Raw genomic sequence first — 25317 nt, forward strand, 5'->3', positions numbered from 1 at the left:
ACTGTTCGCTGTATAAATGTAAATGGTCCCAAAAATGTGTCAAAGTGTCCGATGTGTCCGCCGTAATGTCGCAGTCCTAATAAAAATCGCAGATCGCCGCTATTACTGGTAAAAAAAAAAATTATAAAAAAAAGTAATAATTCTATCCCCTATTTTGTAGGCGTTATAACGTTTGCGCAAACCAATCACTATACGCTTATTGCTCATTGCGTAAAAAAATGGGATATTTATTATAGCAAAAAGTAAAAAATATTGTGTTTTTTTTCAAAATTTACGCTTTATTTTTGTTTATAGCGCAAAAAATAAAATCCGCACAGGTGGATCAAATACCACCAAAAGAAAGCTCTATTTGTGGGAAAAAAAGGACGTCAATTTTGTTTGGGAGCCACGTCACACGACTGCGCAATTGTCATTCAAAGCGTGACAGTGCCGAAAGCTGAAATTTCGCCTGGGCAGGAAGGGAGTATATGTGCCCAGTAAGCAAGTGGTCAGAATTTGAGAATTTATAGGAACTTTGATCACAGAGATGAAGCTGACAATTGTTCAGTGGAATGTGACACAAATGTTACCCCAGTCGGAGGAGTATGATGTGATATCCCGTACGATTCTCATGATTGTGTCTCTTTTTTGCTTCTTCCTCTTCATTTTCTTCGTTGGAGCTCTTCTCAGCGTTTTCTTCACCACTCCTTACATCCAGGAGAACGCTCGCTACATTCTCTTCGCTCATATGCTCATCAATGACACGTTATATCTTACCTTGGGATTTTTATTCCTGTTTACCAATCTAAGCAATGTATACTTCCCCACGCCCCTTTGCTGCTTTACTCTTGCCGTTATTGCAGCTGCCTTTAGAGTTACGCCGTATAACTTGGCTGTCATGTCTCTGGAACGATACATTGCCATATGTTTCCCATTGAGACACTTGGAATTCTGTACGCCGAGAAGAGTTAAATCAGCGATAGCAGTAATTTGGATCATAGGATTTTCCCCAAGCATTGCAGACTTTGTAACCATCGTGTACTCGGTGGAAGGAAGTTTCTTTTCCATTGCTGTGATCTGCGGCCCTCCAATGTTAACCATCAGCCCCTTACAAAAAGAGATACGTTCATTTGCCCATTTTTTTAGTTTCAGCCTTGTGGCCTTAATCATTTTATTTACCTATGTGAAAGTCATGCTGGTAGCCAGGAGATTGGGTTCACGGCAATCATCTGCCCTCAAGGCTGCAAGGACAGTCTTGCTTCATGTGTTCCAGCTAATGCTTTGCATGGTATCCTTCATCTCTACTGTTCTAGAAACAACCATTCCTGGTTATAATTCTGACCTACGCATTGCTGGTTTTCTAATATTTACTTGTTTGCCCAGATTCCTTAGTCCCTTGATTTATGGAATAAGAGATGAAGTGTTTCGTAAATACATAGGAAAGTTGTACCATACTGTAGTTTCTCCCTTCCTCGCTTAATTTATGAAATAAAACATGCAGTGTTATATAAATGCATAAGAAAACAATACCATACTTTGAATTAGAAAATTTTGTTCAGTCTTGATCACCATAATTGTTCCCTTTTGACAGGTAAAATATTCACAGTTCTGTTCAGTTGTACACTATATTGTCAAAAGTTTCAGGCGCCTGTCTTTACACACACTTGAACTTTATTGGCATGCCAGTCCTAGTCCGTAGGGTTGAATATTGAGTTGGCCCACCATTTGCAGCTATAACAGCTTCAACTCTTCTGGGAAGGCTGTCCACAAGGTTTAGGCGTGTGTCTATGGTGTGGAGAGGCGACTAGGGATAAGCCGAACACCCTCCCGTTCGGTTCGCACCAGAACCTTCGAACGGACCGACCGTTCGCACGAACATTTAGAACCCCATTGACGTCTATAGGACTCGAACGTTCAAATTCAAAAGTGCTAATTTTAAAGCCTAATATGCAAGTTATTGTCGTAAAAGGTCTTTGAGAACCTGGGTCTTGCCCCAGGGAACATGTATCAATGGAAAAAAAGTTTTAAAAACTGACGTTTTCTTTGGAGCAGTGATTTTAATGATGCTTAAATGAAAAAAAAAATGAAAAATTCCTTTAAATATTGTACCTGCTGGGTGTCTATAGTATGCCTGTGAAGTGGCACCTGTTTAGAACTGTCCCTGCACAAAATGAGATTACTATAAGAAAAAAGTAATTTAAAATTGCTTGCGGCTTCAATGTAATGTCTGGTCCCTGCAATATGGATGAAAATCATTGAGAAAAATAGCACAGACACAGACAATACACACACCATGTAGCTTTAGGTGCACACTGCAGAGGACACGAGCAGTACACACTACGTAGCTTTAGGTGCAATCTGCAGAGGACACGGGCAGTACACACCAAGTAGCTTTAGGTGCAAACTACAGAGGACAAAGGCAGTACACACACCACGTAGCTTTATGGTGCACACTGCAGAGGACACAGGCAATACACCACGTGAGACTACTGCAGCTAGCACAATCACCTGCCTGCCAGTAAATTAGAAAGAGCTGATCTAGCTAAACTATACAGTGTATAAATATATATACAACACCTGGGATGCATATATATCCTCTACACACTGTAATTTTAACTGACTAGCCTGCCTGCCTGCCTGCTCTATCTACCTACTAAAAATGACACTCTCTCTCTCTGTCTTCTCTCTTTTAACCACCGCAACACATTACACAAGGCCGACCTGCAGGCGGCTTTTTATAGTGTGGGGAGTGTACTAAACCCCCTGAGCCATAATTGGCCAATGCCACCCTGGCTTTGGCCAATTATGGCTCTCCATTTTTGGGGGGTTGTGATTGGCCAAGCATGCGGGTCATAGTGCATGCTTGGCCAATCATCAGCCAGCAATGCTGCAGTGAATTATGGGCCGTGACGCGCCACTCGAATTTGGCGCGAACGGCCCGTAACGTTCGTATTTCGACGAACGGTCGAACATACGATGTTCGAGTCGAACATGGGTTTGACTCGAACACAAAGCTCATCCCTAGTGGGGACCATCTTAATCTCATGCCCCGTACACACGGTCTGGATTTCCAATGGGAAAAAGTCCATCGGGAATCCAGACGGGAGAAAAGAGAGCTAGTTCTCTTTTTTTTGCCAGCGGTTTTTGGCAGTTTTCCCATCGGAAAAACTGCGAGGGAGCATACACACGGCCGGGATTTCCAGCCAAAAGCTCTCATCGCAGTTTTCCTGTTGGAAATCCTGACCGTGTGTACGAGGCATCACTCGACTTCCTGACCATCGCTCCAGAGGATCGGATCAGTGGGAGTGCCCCCTCCCACTTCCGCTGCTTGCTGGTCGTTTCCACGCTTACCGGAGCCGTCGGTAAAGGGGGAAACAATGCGATCCTCTGGAGTGATGGACAGGAAGTCGAGCCCATGGGCAGGAAGTTGGCACCTCCCCCACTGCCTATAAAAGTGATCCTCTGGAAAATCTCCAGAAAAACTTTACAGTATATCATTATAAAGATAACTGTTATCGCATGGAAAAAACATCACTATGAAAATGTCATGTAATAGGTCTATTTATCTGTGCCCAAATCCTTTGTATTTGGTCTATAAAATGGTGACTGGACTGGTTCATCATGTATGCCCACAATAGTCGTGTCTTTACTTGTTTAACCTGTAGAAAAAAATGACTTTTGCTCACTTGTACTCCTTTGGGAAACCATTACTGCTTACCAGTGACCTTGTTATTTTAACGAGAGGATTATCTAATGTGCCGTGACATTTTCCGAGGCCTATTGAGGCCATTAGAGACTATAAGAAGGAATCTGCAACTTCACCCTAAACACAGTGTTAAAGATGGCAAAGTCTGCACCAGAACTTCCACCCAACATCTAGAAAGAGAACTTCAAATCCCATCAACCTGTTTGCTGGACTGTGGAATTTACAACAACATCCCTGTAAGTACAAAATATGATAGAACCTCATTCATACACATAGTTGTAGTAAAGCCCAACTGAGCTTGTACTTTAATTCAGCTAAATACATTCCAGGTGCCTCAAAACAAAAGGAGAGTAACATCTTAAGCCTCGTACACACGGCCGAGGAACTCGACGTGCCAAACACATCGAGTTCCTCGGCCAGTTCAGCACTGAAGCCGCCGAGGAGCTCGGCGGGGCGAGAGCTCCCATAGAACAACGAGGAAATAGAGAACATGTTCTCTATTTCCTCGCCGAGCTCCTCGTCGGCTTCCTCGGCCGAAAGTGTACACACGGCCGGGTTTCTCGGCAGAATTCAGACAGAAACTCGGTCGGAAGCTGAATTCTGCCGAGGAAACTGGTCGTGTGTACGGGCCTTTACAGTTAATTTTCTTTAGAAAGCAGCCACAGAGTAGATAAGCCTGTCCCCTGCCTGGAGCTTCAGAGAAGGACCCATGCTCTCTGTCTTTAAGCAATGGCTTCTCTGCAGGGGTCTGGCGTGCCCCCTGCTAAGTTAAAGCTGGAGCTCTACAACCAACAGAGCTTATGCTTCTTGCACACCTTTTGTTTTAAAGCATTTGGAATGTATTTAACTTATTTAAACTCAAAGATCAGTTGGACTTTTTGACAAACTTTGGGTCTGATTAAGCTTATGCTGTTTCCAGGTTTTATTGTAAAAGGTTAAATAGTTAAAGGAACACTCATTTTTTATTTGATCAATTGATTGCTGTAAGCTAGAGAATTTAAATATCACTTACCTCATTTTTCCGTTAGACCTCCAAAATACAGTAATCCAGGTTTGAAAATGCCATTTCCTGTCTCTCCTCTTCTTGCTTTCCACCAGCATCTGAGCCGTTTTGCATGGTGGAAAGCAGAATGTGCTCACCCCCTCCCTATGACTACAGCCCTGCGTGAAGATGCTCTCTTATCCCTCACAGGCATGGAGGCTAAGCCTAATGGGAACTGTAGTTCCCATTAGGCCGTGATGTAGCAAGAATGAATGCGCACCGCAAACCAGGAAGTCAGTGAGAATAACGATTCAGGAGTGACGGAGGTGAATAAAACAGCTCGATTTCAACAGGTATCAAACTAGTTATAATGCAAAACATTACTTTTTACTTTATCAGCTACTGTCAGACTTTAATTTAAGAGGAAAATATTTTTGTCTTTACAACCCTTTTAAGAACCCCCTATAGTAGATTTACTGCTACAAGGCTGCCCCCTGTGCAGAATCATGTAAATACAGTGAGGAAAACAATTCTTTGATCCCCTGCAGATCTTGTAAGTTTGCCCACTTACAAAGAAATTAAGGGTCTATAATTTGTTATCATAGGTGTAGTATAAATGATAGAGTGTTAGGTCCTGACTCTGGAGTGTTAGGTCCTGTAGTGACTCTGCTTGCTGAGCCACCTGGACTGCTGGACATTTCTTCGGATAGTTCCTTGAATGATCTTGTCTTGAATCTTGTTTGCCTTGAACCTTGAACCCTTTGCTCCTCCCATGAACTTCCTATAAAAGCCATGTCCCTGCACTTCCTGGTTTCCAGAATATTGTGCCTTCACCAGCCAATATCTTGTTCCTGTCTCCCTTGCTGCCGACCGATCTTTGCTACCATTCGCTACCTACTTTTGGCTCGTCCCCCGACTACGCTTCTGCTGAATCCCAACCTGCAACTACAGGTGGTTCTCAAAAAATTAGCATATTGTGATAAAGTTCATTATTTTCTGTAATGTACTGATAAACATTAGACTTTCATATATTTTAGATTCATTACACACAACTGAAGTAGTTCAAGCATTTTTATTGTTTTAATATTGATGATTTTGGCATACAGCTCATGAAAACCCAAAATTCCTATCTCAAAAAAATTGCATATTTCATCTGACCAATAAAAGAAAAGTGTTTTTAATAAAAAAAAGTCAACCTTCAAATAATTCTGTTCAGTTATGCACTCAATACTTGGTCAGGAATCCTTTTGCAGAAATGACTGCTTCAATGCGGCGTGGCATGGAGGCAATCAGCCTGTGGCACTGCTGAAGTGTTATGGAGGCCCAGGATGCTTCGGTAACGGCCTTAAGCTCATCCAGAGTGTTGGGTCTTGCGTCTCTCAACTTTATCTTCCCAATATCCCACAGATTCTCTATGGGGTTCAGGTCAGGAGAGTTGGCAGGCCAATTGAGCACAGTAATACCATGGTCAGTAAACCATTTACCAGTGGTTTTGGCACTGTGAGCAGGTGCCAGGTCGTGCTGAAAAATGAAATCTTCATGCCGAGGAGGCGGGGTCTAGCTGCACAGTCATGCTGCACTAGAGCTCCGCTCTGTGGGGAAAGAAAACCGCAAATAATTGATTTTAATAGAGCTGCAAACGAACAGAAAACGACGGGTCGAGTTCCCAGGAGGTGAGGAGAACCATTTTATTGAAATATGGTGCTGGGGGGTGCCAGAAATAAGGGTAAATCCAACCCTAATATCACGGCCCAGCAGATGAAGGGCTCTGTAAAAAAGGCGGCATTCTCCTCAGCCACCTCAGCTACCTCAGAGTCTAATACTGAGGGGAAAGGCAAGCAATGCTTGTTAAAGGGAATGAAATCCGCAGATTCTCTGAGGAACATGGACACGGACAGTGAGGAGGAGGACTTGTCTAATACCCCACAAATAGCTACATTAAGTAAGACAGTCCCCTCAGAGCTCCTAAGTCAATTCAAGAAAATGCTGAATAAAGCGCTAAAGCGCACCTCAGAGCAAATCACTACTAGTCTAACTAAGGAAATAAGAGACTTGGGCTGCCGCACAGAGACTTTAGAGGCAAAAATGGACGAAATTGAAATTTATACTCAAGATTGCCAATCAGAACTAGATGCGCTTAAAGAGGAGAACTTGGTACTTCAAACTAGAAGATTTTGAGAACCGCGCCAGGAGATCGAATTTGAGATTCAGGGGAATTCCTGAGACGGTCCTGGACCTTTCAGGTACCATTCTAGCACTGTGTCAGGAGCTAGTGCCGGGACTGCCTGTAGAACGCCTGGAATTTGATAGAATACATAGGGCATTAGCCCCCAAAAAATCTGAGGGACCCCCCAGGGATATCATTGCAAAATTCCACTACTACAGAACAAAAGAGCAGGTTCTGGAAGCAGCCAGAGAGAAGAGCAGTTTAACATTCCAGGGAAACAATTTCCAGATATTCGCCGATCTATCGCAACTGACAATTACCAAACGGCGTGCAATGAAACCCCTTTTAGTGGAATTACAACAGCGAAACATAAAGTACCAATGGGGATTTCCCTTCTCCCTCAGATTTACATTCCAGGGCTCAAAGATAGTGTGCAGATCACCTGATCAATTACACCAAGCTTTAATTGATCTGAAGCTCATTGATCACAGTATCACACACAACTCCTCCCGCAGAAGATCAGCATCAACATCTTCCCGCAATGGCATCATTCAACCTGAAAAGAACAATGGAACTCATCACACAAACAAGCGAGGAAGATTTGTGTCTCAACCCCAAGACCAAGAGGATACCATGGACTGACCACCTTCCAGAGGACCTCATGAATTTCTTCTTCCCCTGGTCACAAGAACACTTCACAAGAAAAGATGTACAGATTGCATGGATTGAGAACTTGATGTTTTTTATTTTTATTTTTATTTTTTTTACTCTTATTTTTTATTTCTACTTTTAAATTTTTCTCTTTTGACCCAATTTTATTCTCATTTTCACCGCTTATTGCGATTCTTATTTTTCATTTTTTACCTTGCACTCCTACCTTTATCACATTCTTACTTCTTTCCATTTTTTTTCCACTTTCCCCCCCACTTTTTATTTCCTCACCTCCTCCTCACCTTAGGGTGGGGAGGAGGGGGGGGGGGAAACGACAAGGCCTGCCCCTTCATTCGCAGGGTCCCTCAGACTTATGACATCCCACACCATTTAATTACACCCCGGGGACCTAAGAGACACCTCTAAAACCCATTCTCTTATCCTCCTCTAGTTATAATATCCAAAGTTGCTTCACCACATTACACCACCTCGTGCACTAGTAGCCCAGTCAGCGTCCAGGCGCAAGGCGAGTTTTGGTGTGTAGAATCTGCATTGTTTTAATGGTCAATAGGTAGATACCCAATCTGACATATATCTGATCAATAGAAGCCTAATCTTACCCAAACTATTGGACCTACTTGAGGAATTTTTTCCTAAAATTCCAATGGAACACATGATCCAATTAAAACATCTTTGGTATAGGCTAATGAATTCTACAATCTCTTTATTTAATTAATTAAGGATAGTTAACCCCCTCTCATATCTCTCGCCTAAACAACAGAAGGCGAGTAGTTAGTGTTATCCTGTTCGAAATGTTATTAACAGCTTAGTTGAGAAAAAACACCTCAGACGGTGTTTACTTAAACATATTTACAGCGGTTTTCCACCGCACGGAACCAACCTGTGCTCCACCATGATCTCCTCAGTTCCCCGCAAGATTAAGCGGGGGATTGATGGGATCCCCTTTTCCCCTGGCGGGGGTAGTCCATCCCCGCCATGGGTAAACCTAACAAACTTTATTGGTTTATTGTTGACTGTTTATTTACAATTTTTTTCTGTGTTTACCTTCCTTTTCAAGGTTGAATACCCCATAGACCCCTTTTCCTTTTCTTTCCCCAAGTCTGCAGGGATTGGGCTGGCCAGATGTCCTCCGGTTTATCATGGTAAGATGGACAGAGAAGTAAAGCTACCATGGCACCATTGAATATATTGTCGTTAAATGTACAGGGATTGAATGTGCCACAGAAAAGAACCAAGGCCTTCAGAACATTTCAGGCCAAAAAAGCCCATATTGTTTGCCTACAGGAAACTCACTTTACTACGAACACGACTCCTAGATTTTTTAACCCCTCCTATCCACAAGTCTATTCAGCCTCTGCTTCAGTCAAAAAAAGGGGAACCCTTATCGCTTTTCATCGCACCACACCATTCACTCTAAAAACGGAAATCAAAGATCCAGAGGGCAGATACATACTATTAACAGGCCAAGTGTTAGATACGGAGATCACGATAGTATCTTATTATGCTCCTAATCTAAACCCGTTACCCTTCTTATCGCATCTTTTCCAAATAATTAATTCACATAAAATAGGGACTCTCCTCATCTGCGGAGACTCCAACCAAGTCCTTCTTCCATTCTTAGATAAAACCCCCTATGTCACACCTAAACACCAAGCTAAATGGACCCTTCCCAACTTATTAGCCAAATACAATTTAGTAGACACGTGGAGAGAACACAATCCCACAAAACGTAACTACACATACTTTTCAAACCCACACCAATCCTTCAGCCGAATTGATCATATTTTTGTGACAATCGGTATGGTCCCTGAAATACTATATTCAAATATAATACCCATCCCTTGGTCAGATCACAATGCGGTGTACACCACAATGGCATCAACCATTCCGAAAAACCATGATCCCACTTGGTATCTTCCTGAAATTATACTCAAACACCCTGCCCATTGCCAATTGATTGAACAAGCTCTAAAAGACTATCTAGAACTCAATGCAAGCCCTGAAATATCCCCACTTACATTATGGGAAGCACATAAGCCAGTCCTCAGAGGAGCATTCCAGCGGCAAATAGGGATCTTAAAAAAGGAGCGAGCACTGATGGCAAGAAAATTGGAAACAGAATTCAACTTAGCATTTCTGGCCCTACAAAACTGCCAAACTCAAACTAATAGAACTCGGCTGGACAAAGCACGTCTGGAATACGACTTGTTCTTAACCGATTCGGCAAATAGAACACTTAATAGATCTAGACATGCTTTCTACAAGCAAGCTAATAAACCAGGGACATATTTAGCTAGAGCGCTAAACACACTCAATAAGACTTTTAAACCCATAAAGTTAAAAATTGCCAACAGGGTTCTCTCCAGCAACCCACTTAAAATAGTTCAAAAGTTTAGCTCACATCTAAAACAACTCTACTCAGAAACTACTGTATTTGACGAATCTAAAGCTGACTCCTTTTTTGCACAAATTAATCTTCCACAAATAAGTCAATCACAGAAAGAACAGTTGGAAGAACCAATTACGCAAGAGGATGTAGCTTTAGCCATTCGGGAACTCAAAATTAACAAAAGACCGGGACCTGACGGGTTCTCGGCAAACTACCTCAAAACTTTTACTGAGTTACTTTCACCCAGACTGGCAGAGGCATTTAACAACTTACTAGAGCAAAAAACCTTCAGACCTGAAACGTTGCTAGCAACGGTTTGTATGATTCCCAAACCACATTCGGATGACACACTTTGTAGCAATTATCGTCCCATATCTATGCTTAACATAGATATAAAACTATTAGGTAAAATACTAGCTACCCGCCTTAACAATTTTATCGGTACTCTAATCAATCGAGATCAAGTAGGTTTCATGCCATCCAGACAAGCGGGCGATAATATATGCAGGGCATGCCTCTTGGCCAACATAGCAAAGAAAAGGGGTATACCGGCGTGTTTTCTCTCTCTGGACATCAAACAAGCTTTTGATTCTGTTTCCTGGGCGTATTTAAAATATACTCTACAGAAATGGGGCTTTGGCCCTAATTTCACTAATTGGATTATGGAACTTTATAATAACCCTAAAGCTTATGTTAAATACGCAGGATATAAGTCTGACACATTTGATATCAGAAGAGGAACACGTCAGGGCTGCCCGTTATCCCCGTTATTATTTGCCCTCCTTATCGAACCGCTTGCTCAGAAAATCAGATCAGACCCCACTATCCTAGGTATAGAATTAGGAGGTCATAAACATAAATTATGCCTATTTGCGGATGACATTCTTTTATTTCTTTCTTCCCCGCAAGTAACTGGCCCTAATCTCATCCCAATACTTGATAGATTCGCGACGTTCTCAGGTCTAGCCATTAATCCCAAGAAATGTGTAGCACTAAACATATCCCTCTCAAGACTAGAATTAAGTGCAGCCACAGTAGGTCTTCCATTTACATGGTCGGATAAGAGCATCCCGTACTTAGGAACACACGTAACGGCTGATACATCTGATTTATTCTCTTATAATTATCCCCCTCTTCTTAAACAGATAACAAACTTACTCAAATCCTGGTCCCAGCTCCCATTATCCTGGTTAGGTAGGATCAACGCAGTTAAGATGACAATATTACCAAAATTGTTGTATCTTTTTAGAGTGCTCCCGAGTCCAATACCGGCTTACTTTCTGAGGATAATACAAAACAGAATGACGACCTTTATATGGGGCACATCTAGGCCCAGAATAAAGGCGAAAATCTTGCATCTCCCCAAAACTCAAGGAGGGTTAGGATATCCGAATTTTACAAACTACTATAGGGCAGCGCAAATTTCAACCTTGGCCAAATATCATGCAAAAAAGGAAACACCTCTCTGGGTAGCGATTGAGGCAACCGAGTGTGATCCCATCCCTCCAGCTAACTTACTATGGATTCTTCCCAAGCTACGCGGGAAAATCTGCAATCCAATTATTAAACATTCTCTCTCACTATGGGATAGCTATAAATCCAAGTATTCACTGGTGTCCCCTCTCAACCCACTGCTTTCATTTTATAAAAACCCAACATTTTATCCGGCATGGATCTTCCCTAACACATTCAAGGAATGGGTAAGGAAAGACTGTATATATGTCTATAAATTTTTGGATTCATCGGGTGTCATGCCCTTCCCGACAGTATGTAAAAAATACGGTATACCTCAATCAGAATTGTTTCGATACCTCCAAATAAAAAATTTTGTGGAAACACATCTGACCTCTTCGGCTCTGAAAAACCAGATGTCACCTTTTGAAAGTATATGTAAAGATAATCCACATGTAAGAGGTACAATTTCGGTTCTGTATTTGCAGTCACTATCCCACAATAACACAACAAAGCTTCCTTATGTTCAGAAATGGGAGAGTGACCTGGGTATAGAACTTAATACCTCGGATTGGAATCAAATATGGCGAAACACTAAATCGGCTTCCTCGAATATAATAGCATTGGAAGCGGGCTATAAGGTATTAATGAGATGGTACCTGGTGCCAAGCAGAATAGCTAAATATGCACCAAACTGCACCGGACATTGCTATAGGGGTTGCATCACCGAAGGTACATATTTTCATACTTGGTGGACGTGTCCAATAGTACAGAAATTCTGGGATAAGATTTTCAAGATGGTAAATGCGGTGACTAAATTGAGAATACTTCCAGACCCTAAATTGGCACTACTGAATTTAAAGCCCATCAATCTAACACACACGCACTTCAAGCTACTAACACAACTCTTTAGGGCAGCCAAACAAACCATAGCAAAAGCTTGGAAAACTCCAATTTTATCAACGACGGAAACAAAAAATAGAATGAATATTGCTATGACGCACGCCAAAATGGAAGCTTTAGAAACGGACACGATCGCCAACTTTGAAAAAATATGGAACCCTTGGATACAATATGCTATACCAGAAAATTTTAATAAAGGTGTAATGATGCCATGGTAGCTTTCCTATACAAAAATAACCGTTGTACATTTCATGCTTTGACGACGGATCCTAGCCCATCCCTGCAGACTTCCTTACCTGACCCCCCCCCCCCCATTTTCCTTCCTTTTCTTCCCTTCTTCCTTTTCCTGATCTGATACTGCATAAGGTAGTACCCTCGTGTATCTACCGTTAACTTTGAAAAGGTAGCACATTTTAGAAATTTTAAGTTGATAGGTAGTAAGGTTACATTAAATAAGGACGTATTATCTTTGATATATTATCCACTAGCCACTAGGACAAGTTGTAAGGATTACATATTTGGCTATGTTAACTACTTAAACTCTTCCTGCGATAGTACACAGAACATGGCTAAAATATTCCCGTTTATTGTTGTTTAAGAAAGATGATACTGTTAGTCAATCTTATGTTATAATAACCACCTGATTACTGTAACGAATGTATGCTTCATGTACAATTTATTCTTGCATTTAATAAAGATATTCTTGACAAGGAAAAATGAAATCTTCATCTCCATAAAGCTTTTCAGCAGATAGAAGCATGAAGTGCTCCAAAATCTCCTGATAGCTAGCTGCATTGACCCTGCCCTTGATAAAACACAGTGGACCAACACCAGCAGCTGACATGGCACCCCAGACCATCACTGACTGTGGGTACTTGACACTGGACTTCAGGCATTTTGGCATTTCCCTCTCCCCAGTCTTCCTCCAGACTCTGACACCTTGATTACCGAATGACATGCAAAATTAGCTTTCATCCGAAAAAAGTACTTTGGACCACTGAGCAACAGTCCAGTGTTGCTTCTCTGTAGCCCGGGTCAGGCGCTTCTGCCGCTGTTTCTGGTTCAAAAGTGGCTTGACCTGGGGAATGCGGCACCTGTAGCCCATTTCCTGCACACGCCTGTACACGGTGGCTCTGGATGTTTCTACTCCAGACTCAGTCCACTGCTTCCGCAGGTCCCCCAAGGTCTGGAATCGGTCCTTCTCCACAATCTTCCTCAGGTTCCGGTCACCTCTTCTCGTTGTGCAGCGTTTTCTGCCACACTTTTTCCTTCCCACAGACTTCCCACTGAGGTGCCTTGATACAGCACTCTGGGAACAGCCTATTCGTTCAGAAATTCCTTTCTGTGTCTTACCCTCTTGCTTGAGGGTGTCAATGATGGCCTTCTGGACAGCAGTCAGGTCGAGTAATGAACCAGGCTGGGAGTTTTTAAAAGCCTCAGGAATCTTTTGCAGGTGTTTAGAGTTAATTAGTTGATTCAGATGATTAGGTTAAGAGCTCGTTTAGAGAAACTTTTCATGATATGCTAATTTTTTGAGATAGGAATTTTGGGTTTTCATGAGCTGTATGCCAAAATCATCAATATTAAAACAATAAAAAGGCTTGAACTACTTCAGTTGTGTGTAATGAATCTAAAATATATGAAAGTCTAATGTTTATCAGTACATTACAGAAAATAATGAACTTTATCACAATATGCTAATTTTTTGAGAACCACCTGTATTTGTTACCGACTTTTGGCTCGTTCCCCGACTACGTTTCTGCTGAATCCCAACCTGCAACTATTTGTTACCGACTTTTGGCTCGTTCCCCGACTAAGCTTCTGCTGAATCCCAACCTGCAACTATTTGTTACTAGTGTTGCTCACGAATATTCGCATTGCGAATATTCGTTACGAATATGGCATATTCGAATATTCGCGAATAACTCGAATTTCGCGGCCAAAATTCCGAATATTCGTATTTTTTCAAATTTATTTTTGAAACAGATCACATCCTATCGACGTCTAAAAGCATTGCTGGTATGATTAGAGACCCTGGGCCGAGTAGCTAAGCTGAGGCGATCCTTTTATGTTGCCGAATATTCGCAATCGCGAATATTCGATTTCCGAATATTCGCGAATACTTTCTCCGCCCTTCTTTTGCATCAGAGCCAATCAGAGTTCTCCTACCACAGTTGTCAAAATTTCGCAATCAATTTCGCATTCGCATTAGCGAAATTTCGATAAAATATCACGAATATTCGCAAATACTTTCTCCGCCCTTCTTTTGCATCAGAGCCAATCAGAGTTCTCCTACCACAGTTGTCAAAATTTCGCAATGAATTTCGCATTCGCATTAGCGAAATTTCGCAAAAAAAATTTTTTGATAAAATATCACGAATATTCGATTTTACCGAATATTTCACGAATATTCATCTATATATTTGTGATATATCGCGAAATCGAATATGGCGTATTCCGCTCAACACTATTTGTTACCGACTTTTGGCTCGTTCCCCGACTATGCTTCTGCTGAATCCCAACCTGCAACTATTTGTTACCGACTTTTGGCTCATTCCCCGACTACGCTTCTGCTTGATCCCTACCTGTTATATCTGCTTCCGGACCCCGGCTTGCTCACCTCCTGGTGGGGCCGCGACCTGGCACTAACATGCAGCAAAGCCAATCTCCACCATCAGGAGCTCTGGTGAATACCGGTTAGTGCTTAGACCCTGCACCCCAGGTGAACCCATGTCATCAGCCAGGGTGACCTGTGTGAATATCCGCTCTGCTGCTATAGCTACTGGCCTCTGAGCCCGGTGCCTGATCGTGACATAGAGACAGAATATCAACCAAACATCCAGATAAAAACACACGATACAAATGTTCTAAATGGAGTTGCAGTTCAGTGAGTAAAATAGGTATTTGATCCCCAAGCAAAACCTGACTTAGTACGTGTTGGAGAAACCCTTGTTGACAAGCACAGAGTTCAGACGTTTCTTGTAGTTGGTTTCCAGGTTTGCACACATCTCAGGAGGGGTTTTGGTCCACTCTTCTTTACAGATCTTCTCTAAATCCTTAAGGCCTCGTACACACGACCGAACATGTCTGTACGTCCGACCGGACAATTTTCTGGCGAATCGGACAGGTTTCCAGCGGACAAATGTTTCTTAGCATGCTAAGGAACATGTCCGCTGGAAGCCTGTCCGTCGGACATGTTCGGTCGTCTGTGCGACTCACCGGACTTGTCCGCTCGGCCGAAAGCCCTCGCATGCGTCGAAGTGATTCGACGCATGCGTGGAAGCATTAACCTTCCAGGGTCGCGCACGTCGCCGCGTCATCGTGGCGGCGACGGCGCGGCCACGTCACCGCGTATCCTGTCCACAGGGATTTTGGTTTGATGGTGTGTACAACCATCAGACCAAAATCCGGCAGCGGACATGTCCGATGAAAACGGTCCGGCGGACCGTTTTCATCGGACAGTCCGTCTGTGTGTACGAGGCCTCAGGCTTCTTGGCTGTCACTTGGCAACTCAAAGTTTTTTTTCCCACAAATAGAGCTTTCTTTTGGTGGTATTTGATCACCTCTGCGGTTTTTATTTTTTGCGCTACAAACAAAAATAGAGCGACAATTTTTAAAAAAATGCAATATTTTTTACTTTTTGCTATAATAAATATCCCCCAAAAATATATAAAAAAACTTTTTTTTTCCTCAGTTTAGGCCGATACGTATTCTTCTACCTATTTCTGGTAAAAAAAATGCAATAAGCGTTTATCGATTGGTTTGCGCAAAATTTATAGCGTTTACAAAATAGGGGATAGTTTTCTTGCATTTTTATTAATTTTTTTTTTTTTACTACTTATGGCGGCGATCAGCGATTTTTTTCGTGACTGCGACATTATGGTGGAGGAACTGCAGTCTGCTCACATAATTTGTAATAAAAACATCTTTGCCTTTCTGAAGCTTCCCTCCAACCACTTTGCATATTTTATATATACTGTGATTCTGTATTTGCCAAATATGCTGCAGAAATCTCCATCCACTAAGTCTGGCTGCATCCATTTTAACTGTGGGCAGCTGAAGCTGCTGCCTGTTCACTTCCTGGATTTATACAGACAACACAGAGGCACACCTCAAGCTCTGCAGCCCTGCAGATCTGATTGGCTCTCTTATGACTCAACCCTACTCCCTTCCTGGCAAACTCTCACAAGAGTGAGAGAGAAAGCCGTGTATGATGTCATAAGCCTAGGCTTTTTACTAGATAAGAAACATGAAGTAGGCTGTATAAGGTATTTACTGCAGAAAAAAAGTTTTACTATCCAAAGTTAAAGCAACAAGGGCAGAAGATTTAATAAATGGAAAGTGGAAAAAATTACTGAAGGTCCGCTTTAATGTGCTTCTTCTTGAGCCACTCCTTTTTTGCCTTGGTGGTATGTCTTGGGTCATTGTCACGCTGAAAGTCCCAATCATGGCCAATCTTCAGTGTTCTGGCTGAGGGAAAAAGGTTCTCATTTTACAATACATGGCCCTGTCCATTGGCCCCTTAATGCGGCAAAGTCAGCCTGTACCTTTAGCAGAGAAACAGTCCCAAAGCATAATGGCCCAGATTCAAGTAGCAATTGCGCCTGTGTAACCATAGGTTACACAGCGCAATTGCTTACTTGCCCCGGCGTTACAAATGCTCCTGATTCAGGAACATCGTAACGCCGACTGCAGCCTAAAATCTGCGTGGCATAAGGCTCTTATGCCACGCATATCTAGGCTGCATTCTTGCGATGACCGCTAGGGGGCGCTCCCATTGTGGTCAGCGTATAGTATGCAAATTGCATACTAACACCGATTCACAATGTTGCGCGAGCCCTGCGTACGCAATTTATGTCGTTTCCATACGGCGTGTTTAGCGTAAGGCTGCCCCTTCTAATAGCAGGGGCAGCCAATGCTAAAGTATACCCGTCGTTCCCGTGTCGCGATGTTCGAATTTTACGTAATTTGCGTAAGTGATTCGTGAATGACGCTGGACGCCATTCACGTTCACTTTGAAGCAAATGACGTCCTTGCAACGTCATTTGCCGCAATGCACGTCGGGAAAGTTTCCCGACGGAGCATGCGCTCTACGCTCGGCGCGGGAGCGCGCCTAATTTAAATGATTCCCGCCCCCTACGGGATCATTTACATTAGGCGCCCTTACGCAGGGCAAGTTTACACAGCGCACACGCAATTTACGGAGCTACTGCTCCGTGAATCGCGGGTAGCGCAGTAAATTTGCGGGGGCGCAGGGCAAAAACGCTGCCCTGCGCCTCCGTAATTAAGGGGCAAATCTACCTGAATCCGGGCTAATGTTTCCACCTCCGTGCTTGACTATAGGGGTGGTGTTCCTAGGGTCATCATAGTCATAATTTTTCTCCCTTCAAACACGGTGAGTTAAGAACACCATCCAGTGATGCCCGGAGGTGAAAACATGATGCTTGGGGCTATTTCTCTGCTAAAGGTACAGGCTGACTTTGCCGCATTGAAGGGCCAATGGACGGGGCCATGTATTATAAAATCTTGTATGAGAACCTTCCTCCCTCAGCCAGAACACTGAAGATGGGTAGTGGATGGGTCTTCCAGCTTTACAATGACCCAAAACACACCGCCAAGGCAACAAAGAAGTGGCTCAAGAAGCAGCACATTAACCACTTAAGCCCCGGACCAATATGCTGCCTAAAGACCCAAGGGGTTTTTACAGTTCGGGACTGCGTCGCTTTAACAGACAATTGCGCGGTCGTGTGACGTGGCTTCCAAACAAAATTGGCGTCCTTTTTTCCCCACAAATAGAGCTTTCTTTTGGTGGTATTTGATGACCTCTGCGGTTTTTATTTTTTGTGCTATAAACAAAAATAGAGCGACAATTTTGAAAAAAATGCAATATTTTTTACTTTTTGCTATAATAAATATCCCCCAAAAACATATATAAAATTTTTTTCCCCTCAGTTTAGGCCGATACGTATTCTTCTACCTATTTTTGGTAAAAAAAAATCGCAATAATCGTTTATCGGTTGGTTTGCGCAAAATTTATAGCGTTTACAAAATAGGGGATAGTTTTATTGCATTTTTATTTTATTTTTATTTTTTACTACTAATGGCGGCGATCAGCGATTTTTTTCGTGACTGCGACATTATTGCAGACACTTCGGACAATTTTGACACATTTTTGGGACCATTGTCATTTTCACAGCAAAAAATGCATTTAAATTGCATTGTTTATTGTGAAAATGACAGTTGCAGTTTGGGAGTTAACCACAGGGGGCGCTGTAACATTTAGTGTTCACTTAGTGTGTGTTTACTACTGTAGGGGGGTGTGGCTGTAGGACTGACATCATTGATCGAGTCTCCCCTATAAAAGGGATCACTCGATCGATGCAGCCGCCACAGTGAAGCACGGCTCTCCCCGTTCTTCAGCTCCGGGGAGCGATCGCGACGGGGCGGCTATAAACGAATAGCCGCGCCGTCGTCCCGGATCGCTCCCCGAGGCTTCCCGATCGGACCCCCCACCCACGTCAAGCAGAGCACGTACAGGTACGTTGATGTGCCTGTCCGTGCCATTCTGCTGACGTATATCTACATGAGGAGGTCAGCAAGTGGTTAAGGTCATGGAGTGTCCTAGCCAGTCTCCAGACCTTAATCCTATAGAAAATGTATGGAAGAAGCTGATATGTCAAGTTACCCAAGGACAGCCAAGAAACCTTAAGGATTTAGAGAAGATCTGTAAAGAAGAGTGGAACAAAATCCCTCCTGAGATGTGTGCAGACCTGATCACCAACTACAAGAAATGTCTGACCTCTGTGCTTTCCAACAAGAGTTTCTCCACCAAGTACTAAGTCATGTTTTGCTTGGGGATCAAATACTTATTTTATCCACTGTTTTAGCATTCATTGTATGTGTTTTTTCAGAGTTTTTGGTTGATATTCTGTCTCTATCATTTAAAATACACCTATGAAAAAAATGATAGGCCCATCATTTCTTTGCAAGTGGGCAAACTTACAAAATCTGTAGGGGATCAAATAATCATTTTTCCCACAGCTCTCTTCACTCTACAGCTCACAGCTACAGTCCCGCTGACGTTAGCTGGGGAGGAAAGGAGAGAGAGAAACAGAGAGTCACGCATCATCTGAGCACACAGGGTGGAGCTTATATAGGTACAGATCGGAAGATTTTTTACATTACACAGGCATAGGAACACTTGTTATTATGGTACAAAGGGGATAAGATGATTTAACTGCAGTTATGAGAGCAGCAGAAGCGGAGGGTGGGGGGGGGGGCAGGTGCTGGTAACGGCACACAGGCTGGAACGGGAGGGGAGGGGGGAGGAGGACAGAGGAGACACAGGAGAGCAGATAGCAGGCTACATGCTCTGAGGGAACAGGATTTTTTTTTTGGTTAACAAACGCTTTAAGCTTTTGATCTACCAAAACCACCAGATCCTTCTCCCCATTGATCCCCCCAGTTGTACTCCCCCTAGTATGTATGATGCATATTCTTAGCCCCCAAGTGCATAACTTTACATTTATCAACATTAAACCTCATCTGCCACATAGTCGCCCAATTAGACAGAGCATTGAGGTCGGCTTGTAAATTGGAGACATCCTGTAAGGACGTTATTCCACTGCATAGCTTAGTGTCATCAGCAAAGACAGAAATAAACCAAAATCATTTATACATACTGTATATTCAACTAGCAAAAGAGCAGGGGTCAAGTCCTGGGGAAAAAAGTGTGGGAACTCCCACCAAAGATCCACTCCCCCACCAAAAAAAAAATGATACATAATTACTAAACCGCAAGTTCTTTCTAAATCCTGCGATAACTTGCGGCAGATCTCCGCAATGTCTCCTGGGAACAATGACAAAAGCTCCCAGGAGACATTGCGGCATCGAGGAAGTGATGGAATACCCGCACACTACCCAATGAATCCATATACAGGAAGCGGCCAGTAACATAAAGGATTACTAAGGTTCGCCTGCCCCTGACAGTGACTCGAGCTGGGCATCGCCGCTTAGTGAAGGATCGGCTCGGGCGGCTCGGTTGCTCTCGGCTGCTCTAGTCCTGCAAAGGGAACTGAGTTCCTGCTGTGAAAAAAGTGCAGGAACTCCGTTCCCAGGCGTTCCCGCAGGACTTGAGCCCTGCAAAAGAGGTTAACTAGCTTCTGTTTAAATTGGCCCTAGTGTATGTACACTATATAATCAAAACGATTGGGATGCCTGCTTTTACACACACATGAACTTTAATGGCATCACAGCCTTAGTCCGCAGGGTTCAATATTGAGTTGGCCCACCCTTTGCAGCTATAACAGCTTCAACTCTTCTGGGAAGGCCGTCCTCAAGGTTTAGGAGTGTGTCTATGGGAATGTTTGACCACTCTTCCAGAAGCGCATTTGTGAGGTCAGGCACTGATGTGGATGAGAAGGCCTGTCTCGCAGTCTCCACTTTAATTCTAATTCATCCAAAGGTTTTCTGTAATAGAAATCTGCTTCCATAGGGGTCTCTGCATCACTGTGTTGGTGGGATGAATATCTTTTCTAATCATACACACACCCGGTGTGGCACAACACTCACTTATATAGGACTGCGGCAGGAATCCAGAGGTGTGTAACATAACATTTGAGTTCTCAGAAGGAGAATCCTCCCTTTATAAAAATGGATCTTTTTTAAATGGTAGCATTGACTTTATTGTAGAACATCCCACACTATGTTTATCAAAGGCTCTAGTGTATTGGTAGCCAACAGGTTAGGTGCTATAGTCTGTTCAGGGAGGGTCATTTCACATACCCCCTCCAGAATAGTACTATATTCACAAATAGTTGAAGAAGAGGGGGAATGAAAATTGGGACTTTGTGTGAGGCAATGAGGGGTAGACTCATGTGCCTCCATCCCTGGCATATTAGGTTAGAGGGGGGATTTTGGGACTTTAAATGAAGCACACTGCTAAATGAAAATAAAATTGCATTTATGTTGATTGATTCCTGGTACATGGTGATATAATGGTAATACCTGTAGTGACAGTAACAGTAGATAACAGGTTAATGGTTCTTATAAGTACACATATATTCCAACATCGTTGGGAATGGTGAACAAATACATATGACCATGAATAGCCGTAAACATTATAAACAGTAGAATCTTTGAACATAATTCTGCAAAGGAGTAGCATGTAACGATCGTTGAGTAGCTCTACGCGTTTCATGGGTATTCCCAATCATCAGGAGTGATTAAAAACAAGTTATCTATAATAAAACAAAAATGATGGGGGTAAGTGCAAAATAATTCCATGGGCAAGGCAGGGGGGAATAGTTAGGAAGAGGGGGAATGAAAACATTTCCCAAACACTCTTACCTGGGGTATTATATGATACATATGGTTGTGTTGAAGGCTGGAGGAACCACAATTGTAACATCCCCCCGGAGCTGAGGCAACATAGTCCAAGGCTGTGCTGGCCGACCAAAAACATATTGTGACCGTATAACAGTGGGTATGAAACCCATGGAGCAGGATACATAGTATAGGTAAATACTGTATAGGGTTTCCAGAAAGTTTATGTGGAGAAGACAAGGTACATATGAATAGTACGGCCTGCTACATGGGCGGGGGAAAGAAAGATGAGCCAGAAGGCAAGGAAAGGTGACGCCACACATACGATGTGAAGCACATAACGTTGATGCCTGGCGGGTTCATTTAGCAGTGCTTCATTTAAAGTCCCAAAATCCCCCCTCTAACCCAATATTCACAAATAGAGCAAGTAGACCTCACATACATAAAACTGTAGAGTCCTTGGTACTCGCTATGTACTTGTTGAGGTAGGGCCCTCACAGGGCTTCTTCATTTATTACACGTTCCTTACACATGGCACAGTGGTGTAGAGAGTAGCACTCTCGCCTAGCAGTAAAAAGGGTTGTTGGTTCGTATCCCGACCACGACACTACCTACCTGGAGTTTGCATGTTCTCCCTGTGCCTGCGTGGGTTTCCTCCGGGTGCTCCGGTTTCCTCCTACACTCCAAAGACATCCTGATAGTTTAATTGGCTTCTGTCTAAAATTGGCCCTAATATATGAATGTGAGTTAGGGACCTTAGGTTGTAAGCTCCTTGAGGGTAGGGACCGATGTGAATGTATATGTAAAGCTCTGTGTAAATTAACAGCGCTATATAAGTACCTAAATAATAATAATAATATACATATATCATTAACAATCATATCAAGAATTTCAAAGTATAGTCAGAAGTCCTTTTTGTTTGCACTGGGTATTGAAGCAAGAGGGTTATCATGATAACTGCTCAACAAGCATTGGTATATTCCATATGTATTGTATGTATTTCATATTTATGTATGCAAAGTATTCCTTTAAAGTCAGACTTATGCCTCGTACACGCGATCGGAATTTCCGATGGAAAAAGTCAGACAGACTTTTTCCATCTCTAATTCCGACCGTGTGTATGCCCCCATCGGAGTAATTCCATTGGAAATTCCGATGAATTCCATCAGAGATTACATAGAGAACATGTTCTCTTTTCCTTCGATGGAATTCCGTCAGAAATTCCGATGTGAATTTGGCGGACAAAGGTCCGATCGTGTGTACAGGGCATTATATTTCCATAAGAAGAAAATCTTCGTTGTTGCTTGCAAAAAAAGTTCCATGTAATTTAGACTTTGTGGCATGCTATATTAACTCCACCACACTTCTCTTAACTTTTTCAGCCAACCCTGTGCCTTCCCACCCCGCTAAAAGTCTAATATAATGCTTGTGTCTTCCGATAAATTCCTCATCCCACCGATTCCACATGTTTAATAAATTGAGCAGTTTCAAAGTGCATAAACAAAATGTTGTACTTTTGTGTCTAAGCCCCCATTCTCACCGGTGTGACAAGTTGCACCCCATTGCTGGCAATGGAACCATTTATATTGCAGCCAGTGACCCATGACACAGCGATTAGGAAAAAGGTTCATGCACTACTTTTTACTGATTTAATTGCAACTTGCGTAGACTTCTGTTAAATGTAGTCGTCATCATGTCCCTTAGACTCAAGTGTTTAAATGGTGGTTCCCATAGGCCTTAGGCCTTGTACACACGATCAGTCTAAACCGATGAAAACAGACTGAAGGACCGTTTCATCGGTCCAAACCGACCGTGTGTGGGCCCCATCGGTCAGTTATCCTTCGGTCCAAAAAAATAGAACTTGCTTTAAAATTGAACCGATGGACGCCTAACCGATAGGTTAGTATGTAAAAGCATTGGATAAAAACCCGCGCATGCTCAGAATCAAGTCGACGCATGCTTGGAAGCATTGAACTTAATTTTTCTCAGCACGTCGTTGTGTTTTACGTCACCGCGTTGGACTCGATCGTTTTTTTAACTGATGGTGTGTAGGCACATCAGACCATCAGTCAGCTTCATCGGTTAACCGATGAAACGGTCCTTCAGTCCGTTCTCATCGGATGGACTGATCGTGTGTACAGGGCTTTACAGATATAAGCTGCAGTGCTTTTATTTCTCCCGTTCATGACCTTCAGTACATCAGATGTGTATTGCAGTTTAATGATTTTATGAGAACTAGCGACATGTCAAAAATCACCCATTCATTTCAGTGGGAGCAAGCCAACGCTCATGGTTCAAATATGGTATTTACAGTAATACAAAATTACCCTTGGGGAAATCAATCTGCAGTGACTGCTCTTCAAAGGGCGGTAGACACTGCCGGCAGTTTGAAAGTACCCTAAGGGTTGGTTAAATAATAAGGTATTAAAGTCAACCTAAAGAATTGATTAAGATTAGGTGTCAAGTTCTATCATTTATTTTTTCACTTTTTTTAGTGATTCTCCATAAACTAATGTAACATTTCTGTTTACTAGTTTTGTTTTGATTTTATTAATATTACATTTATTTATTTTATTTTATAGTGTTAGAAATTACACACTGTCCTGCAATGATGAATGTAACCATATTCAATACTTTCATTAACGAGACCTCCATAAGCAGCAACAGCATTCAACTGTCCGAAAATGCAAAAATTGTTTTCATTGGTGTCATCATCTTCTGCTTCTGTTTCTTCATCTACTTCATCCTAGTACTTCTGATGATTTACTTCACCACTCCTCACGTCCGGGAGAATGCACGATACATCCTTTTTGCTCATATGCTCATCAATGACACTGTGCACCTCAGCCTTGGGCTCTTCCTGTGTTTGGGCTTCGGATTCCTCCTTTATATTCCTGTACCCATCTGTTACATTCTGGTGACCTGTGCCACAGTTACATTTAAAATCACTCCGTACAACTTGGCCATCATGGCCTTGGAACGATACGTGGCTATTTGCTTCCCTCTTAGACACATCATGTTATGTACAGCCCAGAGGTCATATTTTGCTATTGCAGCAATGTGGTTTGTTGGGTGCCTTCCCAATTTTGCTGATTTTATAGTCCTCATTTCCAGTGTTGAGGTGAAATATTTCTCCCAAAATTTACTGTGCAAGCGGCAGTCAGTACTTCTCCTACCAGCCCAAAACACTATACAATTATCCACCCTAACTGTAAGTTTTATTCTAGTGTCTCTGGTCATTCTCTTCACCTACATCAAGGTTATGCTGATAGCTCAAAAAACTGGATCCGGGAAGTCTTCGGCCTCCAAGGCTGGTAGAACCTTGATCCTTCATGCATTTCAGCTCTTTCTATCTTTGCTCTCTCTAATTTCTTCATTTTCAGAAACGTATCGTGGAGATTATTCCTTCATTGTTGTTATGCTCAATTTTTTGTTGTTTACTTGTGTGCCAAGACTTCTCAGCCCTCTTATTTATGGCATTAGAGATGAAGTATTTAGTAAAAGTATTAGTAAAATGTACTCTACCATCAAATAAGCTCTGTGTAAACCTTCATTCTTTGAAGGTACCAGTTATTGTAAAATGTATTTTAGATTTGCTCTACTGAACATAATGCTGTGTACAGGCCAACTTTTGAACTTCTTGGACCAACAAGAAAGTGGAACTCACCTTTCCCCTGCTGGATCATGCTTTAGAGAGGTTTTTGCCTTCCTCAGGACCAACTGTGGGTATATGATTCTGCATA

At 42.5% G+C, this 25317-nt stretch overlaps 2 protein-coding genes across 2 annotated transcripts; both read left to right on the plus strand.

The window, feature by feature from the left end:
* Positions 1-443: 443 nt before the first annotated feature.
* LOC120928508 (odorant receptor 131-2-like) lies at positions 444-1506 on the plus strand. The gene has a single exon (XM_040339603.1). It carries the CDS (start codon positions 527-529, stop codon positions 1457-1459), a length of 933 nt encoding a protein of 310 aa, XP_040195537.1. The 5' UTR covers positions 444-526; the 3' UTR covers positions 1460-1506.
* Positions 1507-24162: 22656 nt separating this feature from the next.
* Positions 24163-25317, plus strand: LOC120928509 (odorant receptor 131-2-like). Its single transcript, XM_040339604.1, has one exon. The coding sequence runs from the start codon at positions 24183-24185 to the stop codon at positions 25107-25109; it is 927 nt and encodes a 308-aa protein (XP_040195538.1). The 5' UTR covers positions 24163-24182; the 3' UTR covers positions 25110-25317.

The sequence above is a fragment of the Rana temporaria genome, chromosome 2 (genome assembly GCF_905171775.1).
Source record: "Rana temporaria chromosome 2, aRanTem1.1, whole genome shotgun sequence".
Classification (NCBI taxonomy): domain Eukaryota; kingdom Metazoa; phylum Chordata; class Amphibia; order Anura; family Ranidae; genus Rana; species Rana temporaria.